This window comes from Drosophila suzukii, chromosome 2L (assembly GCF_043229965.1).
Source record: "Drosophila suzukii chromosome 2L, CBGP_Dsuzu_IsoJpt1.0, whole genome shotgun sequence".
NCBI classification, from domain to species: Eukaryota; Metazoa; Arthropoda; class Insecta; order Diptera; family Drosophilidae; genus Drosophila; species Drosophila suzukii.
The window spans coordinates 15,090,279-15,099,951 of record NC_092080.1 but is presented as its reverse complement, the minus strand read 5'-3'; the positions used below and the strand labels follow the sequence as shown (position 1 = coordinate 15,099,951).

At 36.5% G+C, this 9,673-nt stretch overlaps 2 protein-coding genes and 1 long non-coding RNA gene across 3 annotated transcripts; 2 read left to right on the top strand and 1 right to left on the bottom strand.

The window, feature by feature from the left end:
• Nucleotides 1-4,336: 4,336 nt before the first annotated feature.
• Nucleotides 4,337-4,903, bottom strand: Sfp26Ac (Seminal fluid protein 26Ac). Its single transcript, XM_017069908.3, has 3 exons — nt 4,785-4,903; nt 4,557-4,724; nt 4,337-4,489 (listed from the first exon to the last, which is right to left on the bottom strand). Exons 1-3 carry the CDS (start codon nt 4,804-4,806, stop codon nt 4,428-4,430), a joined length of 252 nt encoding a protein of 83 aa, XP_016925397.1. The 5' UTR covers nt 4,807-4,903; the 3' UTR covers nt 4,337-4,427.
• Nucleotides 4,904-5,065: 162 nt separating this feature from the next.
• LOC136117852 (uncharacterized) lies at nt 5,066-5,656 on the top strand. Its single transcript, XR_010655429.2, has 2 exons — nt 5,066-5,412; nt 5,478-5,656. It is a non-coding gene; the product is annotated as an uncharacterized lncRNA (long non-coding RNA).
• An 846-nt stretch (nt 5,657-6,502) lies between these two features.
• LOC108011320 (serine/threonine-protein kinase C) lies at nt 6,503-7,202 on the top strand. Its single transcript, XM_017076432.4, has 2 exons — nt 6,503-6,652; nt 6,718-7,202. The coding sequence occupies exons 1-2, from the start codon at nt 6,619-6,621 to the stop codon at nt 7,029-7,031; spliced, it is 348 nt and encodes a 115-aa protein (XP_016931921.3). The 5' UTR covers nt 6,503-6,618; the 3' UTR covers nt 7,032-7,202.
• The last annotated feature ends 2,471 nt before the right edge of the window (nt 7,203-9,673 follow it).

Sequence of the window (9,673 nt, the reverse complement as noted above, 5' to 3'; positions counted from 1 at the left end):
AAACGATTAAAAAGAAAGTTCAAACGTCAAACGAAATATTCAATTCCGACAATGTCTTAGATTGCTTTGGTTTGGTTTTTTACCATGATTTATTTTTTGTTACCCTAACAGAAACAACGATAAAAGGCAAAAGTTGAAAAATTAATTATGACAAAGTCAAAAAGTTCAAATATTATTAATGAAAGTGAAATTATCATCAACGAACCAAAAACAAATTTTGAACAAATTTCACACAGATGACTTTTGTTTGTTCGATAATTTGCGGATGAAAAGGAAGCAAAAAGAACTGACGAGCAAAGTTAAATTCATTAGATTTTGATAGATTAAGTTGATGAGTGGAAGTTCGGTGATGGATTCGCAGAGTTGTGAAAAACTTGAGCGAAAAATGCGGAACCAATTTTATTTGTTTGTCCATTGAGAGTGATTTAATTAGCTGGAGCACGGCAAACTTATGCAACTGACCCGGGGCGGCAATTAAGAATTCATGAATCAGACCCTAATTAGAGGTCGCCGTTTAACAAGTGGATAGATTGAAGATAGCCTCGACGATTAATATCTATCAGAGGATGTTGCAATGAAATTTAATCAAATTAGTTAGCTCCAATTTTATTAAAATCTACGTTCTTTTCCCTGGGAAATTTTAAAGGGTATGCAAGCCCCTGGGTAGAAAAATTACATCTTGTAGCTAAATGGCATTCCTCAGGCCAACGGTTAAATATTTGTGAAGCACGGTGTGGACAAGAAAAAGGTATCATAGCACGCTTTTCACACAACCGTGTGAAAAGTATACAAAAGTACCTTCCCAGTTGGGGGAGGTATTCTCGATGGCCGGGTCTTTGACACATGGGGAATGGAAAACGCAGTCTCGAGATGAAGACGGAGACGCTGCGAAGGTATGCTCCAGTTACAGAAGTCGGTGCCCAGAGTGTTTGTCCAGCACAAATACAGTGGATCCTACAAAACTGTGCATGACGGGCCACTGAAAAAGCACAATGGAACATACTCAACTCTTTTTACACAGAGCAAACGAGCAAAAGTTTTAGATGGAAAAACCATGTAAAAACATTTTATAAATTCATACAAATTTGGTTTTAGTTTTAACGTTTGCTTTAGTCTTTTTGCTACCGAAAACGAGCAATATTAAGGGTTAAGTTTTTTTGCATACTCTCCCTATCAAATGTTCTAGAAATTCAAAGCTAATACCATTTTAAAACCATAAGATAACTTAAGAAAAATATTTATAATATTTTTTTTTAAATATACATAAAAGAAACCCAAGTTTTTGGGGTTCTGCCCTAGTAATCCGGTCTGTACGCTCATAAGGTTGTAATTGCAGACTCAGCTTGGCCGGCTGCAAGTTAATGGCCAATGGTCAGCAGCTGCCGCAGCCAAAACAGACGTGCTCCAATTGTAAACAAAAATGCTGGAGCTCGAGGTGCTCTGGTGTTGGTCCCCATCCCCATCTCCATCTTCATCCCAATCTGCAACTGCATCTGAATCTGCAACTGAATCTCCATCTGCGCCGGATGGCAGCGAAGTCTGTCAAGTGGGTTACGATTCCCATTCCCACTTCCCCCTTGGGTAGCCACTTTTTGCGTGTTGCGCACATTTCCTATAAATAGTAGCTGTAAACCATAAATAAAAACGAAATGCGGCAGAGGCGTAAGACTAGAGCTACAATTCATGCCATCTATCAAGTTGCAGGCACATCCAGATAGAATTCTGCGCTCAAATGATTTGTTTAGATGGTTTGCCACTAAGTGGAGGCCTGTTACTGCCGCTTTAGATATACCGAAATGATTGGATTTGATTGGATTGGATTAATCGAAATTTGAATCGGAGCAAAGTGGTATCTCTATTTATGGGCTAAACATCATTTAACCTAATCGAGATCACAACAATTGGTGGTCGTAAATCAAGCTCCAGTGGTGTGGCAGCTGATATCGGCTGCCCGATGGCATCGATATCCATATCATAAACAAGAACTTCCGATTGCGGCGTCTGCTCAAGTGGCAAGTGCCACGAGCGGCTTAAAAGTATCTTATTAAAGCCAAAACCAAATAAAAAACGAAACTTTCAAAGGGCGACAGCTTGAAGACCCAAGCAGGTGGCATCGGCAGTTGGTTCGGAGACGAGAACAGGACCTTGGGGTCCTTGGGAGAGGGAAGGGGGACTTCCGCCGACGTCCTGGCCATTTCGTCGCCAGGTGGCCTCTTCTTGGCCAGATCAAGCGAAAAGGCGTCAACGTATCCCTCATAAGGACATAGATCGCGTTGCCATCATAACTCATTTAAGCAAAACGTATTTATTGCTGATTAGTATCATGGTTGATATTAAAAATTGGGTAAGATGAGCTATTTCATAGAAATTAGACTCTAAATATTCAGAAGTCTTTCAAGCATTACAAAAATCTTAAACAAGTAGGTCATTTGTGTTTAAATTGAAATTTAAGTTAACCAAACAGACAATAATACTTATTATAAAACCTCTTCTTTTGGCTTATGGACATTACTTACCAACCCCCTTAACTACAAAATTATTGGTTTCCATTTTCGGTCTGATTAATTTTCGTTTTCTTATTTGCTGTCTGCTTGCAGTTGCGTAATTAAAATTGTATATTAATTATTGATGATTAATAATGCGAAACATTTTCTTTATTTTTGGCCAGTTAATAATTATTCGCATAGTCTGGGGTCTTGGTGTGGGCCAAGAACATTTATAATAATGCGTTTTAAAATTGGCAGAGACAACAAATGTTCATCACAGTGTTTTCACGTTCAACACTCAGTTGAAAACAACACATTAACTTTCGATCTCTAGCCCATTTGAATCGCTTACCCAATCTTCGAGCCTAATTTATTGTCAATTAGTCTAGTTTTTATTCACCTCGATATTTGTAATAATTTTAAGTTTCTTTTAAGTAGATATTATCGATTTATGATTGCAGGTTGTACACACATATATACTGAAAACCTCAGTGTTTACAGTGCTAATTAACAGTTCCATTTTGAAATAATTTACACTCCATTGAATTTCCCCCGGAATTTCCACTGAAAACACATAATATTTACTAATCAAACGAGACAGCCCGATGTATATATTACAAATAGACAAATAATGACTACAGGTTCCAAGTATTTTACATAGAATTATTGGGGAGGCGGAGAAAATTATGGGAATGAGATTCTTTAATAAACTTGAATATGCAATGCATAACTGCAACTCCACACGCCCTATGAAAAGCGGTAAAAACTTTTCAAATATTCGAAAAGTTATTTGTTTTGACGGAGGAGAGCAGCTTGGGGCAAGAACCAAACTCATAAGTGTCTTATTATGTAAAGTGCCTAGGGGAAAACTATAACTTTTCGAGTCACATTAGTACCCATAAAATGACGGAAAAGAATGTCGCTTTTTTAAGTGACTTGTTATGCGTAGATTTTTATAGCGACGGAAATGACAGATAAAAACGATATAGTAAAATAAATTACCTTCATATTTAGAAATTTTATGTTATTGTAAATAGCAACGCGATATTCTACGAGGATGAAAAAATTTGAATTTACTTTATTTATACATATTACAATACTCGAAGAAAGGGTATTAATATTATTTTAGGCAAGTGTACCGAAAAAAGACATTTTAAAAGATTAAATGCATTGCTAATAGTATACCGAAACGACATTTCTCAAATTGTCCACATGAATTTTTCCACCGAGATGAATAAATATAAAAACTGTATTGTAATATATCTTTGGGGTGAGTTAAACATTAATAAAGCATATTTTAATAACTAATTTACAATCTATATAGCGACAATTTGCGTTAAGTTAACCTCCGGTGAGGTAATACCAGAAAGTCTCGACTCTCAATCACTTTTGAGGATTTTTAAAAGTCTTTCTGGTATGTATGCCAACTTTTTATTACCGCTTAAATACTTAAAACCTAATTAATACTCAGACACAACCGTACCAGTCAGCGAATCAAACATCACTTCAAAGGAATTTTGTATGAAAAGCTTTGAAAAGGCGAACCGCTACAAGAAGATTATTATGCTACAGGAACAGGTGGTTCTAAAGTTGCAATCCCAGCACTTAAAACAAATTGAAGAATGCAGCAACCTCAGACATAAAGTTCGCAGGCTTATTGGGAATTACAAGAAAGCTAAGACCGAGCTAAAAGCCTATAAGTTGTATAGTGGAAAGAGCAATTCCAAAATCGAAATAGAAAAAGCATTATTGCAAAGTGGATAAATTAAGCCCCTACATTTTATAAAAAGGGCGTACTGTCCATTATGTAAAATTTGTAAAAGAAACATTAAAAAAAAATACAACGAATATTTATTTGTGAAATACCTGGATACCTTTTACTTTATTTAATATTTTAAGTATCAATAAGTTCTCTACCGAAGACATGTTGGGAGGGCCATCTTAAGGCTTTTTGCATTTTGGCTTGTCCGTTGGACACCTTCCTTTAATAATTTGGGTGAAAACTGAAAATTGATTACGTAAAATTACTTTATCACCCAATAACTTCAAATATGTTTTTCTCCTTCTTACCTGGCAATCCTTTTTGCTCTCGACGGCATGAAATACGTTCAACTTGGCACTTATTTAGAGCAGTGAACACGCAAGCATCATTAGCGGATTTTCCACAATGAACATCATTTTTCCAATCACAAACAATGCACTCGTCTTCTGCAAAGCTTATCCCTAATATAATAGAGACTTCAAATTTAGGGAAAATATTAATCTTATGAAATAAATAAATAAAAACTAAAGGCGTACCAACTATGAGATGTATCTTCATACCGACGTTTAATTTTCTAACTACGTTGAAAAATTTTAATCTGTTAAACAAATAAAGAAAATTGCAAATTTAAATGCTGAAACATTTTCCATTTGCAACAGTTCACATTTCAATTAAAGAACAGACTTAAAAATTCTGTTTACTTTTTTGTTACGATACGGTAATTCTGTTTATATCCACAAGATACTTAAAAGAAAAATTATACCAATATTTTTTTTTCGTAATTTGTCAAACCAAACAAAAGATGGGTAAGGCGAAGTCTAACATGACAATTTTCTAGAAAGCGAGTTTTGTAGTTAACCGAAGTTAAATCTTGCAATAATTGTAAAGTGTTTCTTAATGTCCAAAGAAAGCTCCTTATCCCCACATACAGGGAAAGCTTTTAAAGTTCTCTCAAATAACATACAAGACATCGATCTGAAATCAAAACAATCAATATATTTTTTACGATCTTGGAAACTGTGATGTGTTTTAAATTGATTTTATGGCCACTACATTGGCCCTTTGGAGGTTTTAAAGGTGCCTTATAAATTGCCACCCAATGAAGTTGAGCACATTACTGCAAAGCATTTACAATGCACTTGACGCAACTTCTTGTCGGGATGAGTTAGCACACAAATTCCATTTATCATAATTAATACTAAGCTTTTTAATAAATTACTTTATTTTAGTATTTTTACTCGCCATAACAAGCCACTATGGAAAAAGAATTTACGGCTCAGAAGAGCAATCTAGCATCAAATATCCATGGACTCCGAAGACTTCAACGCACAACACACCATATAAAATATCTGGGGATATTTGAACAAACAACATTTAAATATGGAATAAAATTGGACGTTTAAATAAATGTTATGAAGTATAAAATATGTGTTCACTATTAATTCTATATATTGGGGCTTTACAACGACTTACAAAAAAACTTCTTTCTTTGAATCAAAAATTTTGTCATTTTACAGATTTGTAATAGATAGTACAATTGTTTTTAATAGTTTCTAAATAATTTATTTCTTAAAAAATAATTTACATAGCCACATAGCTTTAAATACAATGCTTTTGAGACCAAAAGAGAGCCAAGGTCGTAAGCGATCGTTATTTATACATTATACATTATTTAAAACTTTGATACATACTATAGTTTGCTTTTTAAATTACTATAACATAAAGAAAAATCTATGTTCTACACCGCACATAAAGGCAAAGGAACCTATTCTAACGATGGAAATAAACTTAGTCGTTAAGCAACCACCAATTAATGCGTTTTACTAGCTTTCAAATAACCGATAAGAATGGATTGGAATCACAAAATATGATCAGATTAACTCCCGATGTTACAACTTTTTTAATAGAGCTGAGGGACGTATGCTTTTATAACAGACATTCATTTAGAGTATTTCCTTACTAAGTAATTACGTTTGCGGAATTAGGTTTTGAAAAGAACTTAAGATCTTAGATCTTAACGATTCGATTCCGATTTCGTAAATTTTTTTATACTCAGAATGGTGCATGGAATATCATTATTATTTAAATATTCAGCAGAGTGTACCTAGAACATAGACCCCCTTTCCATTTTCCATTTTTCACTTCGTCAACTCTCAGAAAGAGCAGCGATTCATTTTCAACTACTAAAAGTGCATCGAAATTGATTAATTACTATCAAAGCAAGGCAAAGAAAACCACATATCAGTGGGCATGGCGAGCATTGAATCCAATTGATTCTCGTCGCTGTTTGACTGCCTTACTGGACCCAAGTGCCAGGCCACCTATAAAAGCTGGCCCCATCCCAGCAGCCATCAGTTCAGTCCGAGGACCATGAAATTCCTGACGGTATTCGCATTCGCCTGTGGTAAGTAGTCCCCTTGATACGACCAACGTTTGATAAACTAAAAGTAGCCGCCGTCATTCTGTTAGTGGCAACGTTTGTGGTGCTCCACAGCGCCTACGGGTCTCCCCTGCCGGAGCCCGTTCCTGATCCCAGTCCAACGTCCGATGTGAGTCGCATTGGCAAACCCGTACCCAGCCCAGGTCCGAATCCCAAGGCAGAGGCGAATCCCAATCCCTTGCCAGCAGCTTCTCCGCCAAAATCAAACTTGCCTTATTTGGAATCATTGGGACCCCGGGCCGCCGGAGGTGATGCCAACTTCGTGGCCCTATCAGCCAATGCGGAGCCCATGATTCCGGCCCCAGAAGCTGCAGCCCCGAAAGTGGACGAGGCCCAGGCCTAGTCGGGGGATGCCCCATTATTGAGGAGCACAGCAGCAGCTAATCTATCTGAAGCCTGCACAGCCACACACAAGGAAGACACACACATATAATAATCTCCGGTATTTAATATATGCACTTATGTATTCCAACATCCAGCATGGGCATTAATAAAATTGCAAAAAAAAATGTGATTCCCAGGAAGTATTTTAGGGGAGAGTGGTGGAAGGATACTTTTATGGGAAGAAAGAAAAATTTAAAAATAAATAAAAACATTTATTTTTATAGCCGTTACCTGAAGAGTACAGGGGTATACTAGATTGGTCGGAAAGTATGTAACAGGAAGCTATCTAGCCATGTCCGTCTGATCGTCCGTCCGAATAAATGCAACTACAAATTCATGAGAATCTTGCGCAGCGCAAGAACACGATCCAGATCGCACATTTCTTAATATTTTGTTAAAGTGTAGATGGTATTTTGTTCAGATTATTCATACCCGTTTGCAAGCCAAAAGTTGTTTAAATCGGACCATTGAAAAGTTATTAGCAAATAAAGTGTGCCATTTCGGAAACAGCCGATTTGCTGCATGCATAGCCCCATCTCCCTCGCACTACCTTCGGTCAAGGCCGTCGAATATAGCGATCATTAAGTTTTTACATCATCTTATGCTTTTGTTTTTCACAAATTTCAACCTATCGAAATAATCAACTCTATGCTAATACAGGTAGCATAAATCGTATCATATTATTTGATTAATTAAAGTCATCTCCCGCAGCTAATTTAAGAAAAGCTTTACACACTTTTGGGAAGTGACGACGAAGTATTTGCTACTCAAATCCGTTTCCCATATCAACTTCCGCCGAGGAGTCCACTGGCCAAGGCAGTCACATGACATCGACACCGGCCAGGGAGAGACCGACTGACCAAAAGACCAATCGACCAACCGACCAGATCCGGCCGACCAGATTTGCGTTGAAAAAAAAAGCGCCTCGAAAGAGCCACCGAGACTGGGAGTAAAAAATCACTTACAAAGAGGAAGCGACAGCTCTAACAAGTTTTATCAATGAAGTCGGTGTAAGGTTGACGACAAAACGCACACCGGCAATCCAACCGCAGAGACAATGTCTGGGGTGCGAATCGGCATTGGACGGCATAAAAATAAAACCACACGAAAGCTCCATTGATCGGGGCATCGTCGGTTAATCCATTTGTAGGGCATCATTACCAAGTTTATTCATCGCATATATGGTATGTAAATAGGTTTATTTGCATGTTCCTTTTGCCTCTTCCGACGATCGTAAATTTTATCTTTGCGTTGCGTTCGTTCTCAGTCATTAAGGCAATGAACAATTTTGAGATATCAATTTACATGTTAACACATCTTAAGACTTTGAATGAGCGGATGACTGACAAATTGTCAATGCCTGGCTATGAATGAATTCCAAGAGTATTAAAAGTCATTGATAACTAATAAAAGGTGGAAAGGTGCGGCTTTTGACAAACATGAGAAGATTCTGCAAAAGGTAGGCTTTTTTGTGTGAAACAAAGAATTAGAATAATAATTTTAATCCATATCTTAGAAATAAAACATTTATTATTGATGTGTTTTCGAATTTCTGCTGATGCTAAATCGAACATATTCTGCATTAAAGCCAGTGTTCAAAGGCATTGGACTTTTTCCCGTGGGATACGATTTTTTCTTTGCCTGAGCTCTGCTGTCGCACGTGCAGTATACAATTGGCCGCCGAGAAACTCATACAGATAAGCTGACCATGCAAATCAGTCTCAATGCCAGACCTATTATGAATCAACATGCAAGCTGAATGTTGTTTATATTTCACTTTGTCCCTTTTTTTTTATTTCTTATCACAAATAATTTTCTAAGAAATTCAAGACTAAGTCACTTACTTATCGTAATATTAAATTAAAGTGGATGCCTGTTTTGATATTATATCGAAATAAGGCAGCAACCCTTTTTCCATTGTTGCCCATTGCTATTTGAATGCAGTAAGCAATTCTCAGCTTAGCGCTAACCACACATCAATAACTCAACGATTCTCAACGAAGTTCACATTACGTAGAAACTTTATTGCTATGTTTAATATTAAATGGTCGGTCCTAATATGGGATATGGAATGCCTTTATGCAAATTGTACCATTTCGGCTTCCCTTTAGCGGCGACCAATAAAGATAATCCAAGAATAGCTAACAATGGGTATGAAAATATAAAAAAACGTTTATATTAACGAGAAATATTTAAACCCGAATATATGCCAATACTTATTAGTTGTAAGACCCTCATCCTGATTCACCAGGAAAAACTTATTAATAGTTAATTCTTATCAGTTATTAGGAAGCAAATCGGATATGGCTAATCTTATTTGCTGATTCGATATTCTTCAAGGTATAAATTAAAACACATCTATAAAATAACAATTTATATGTATGTGGCAGCGAGAATCTTAACTACAATTTTTTGTCTTGCAGAAATATATTCTTTGACTCACAAATATTTTGCGCAAACGAAAAACTCTGGTTTAGCAACAAAATATGTGCCAAACGCAACATCAAAAGCGGCACAATTAAAACCAATACAAACCCCATATAATTATATTAACAGAAGGAGAAAAGGGAAAAACAATGTAAATAAAAGAGGAGGGGAGGG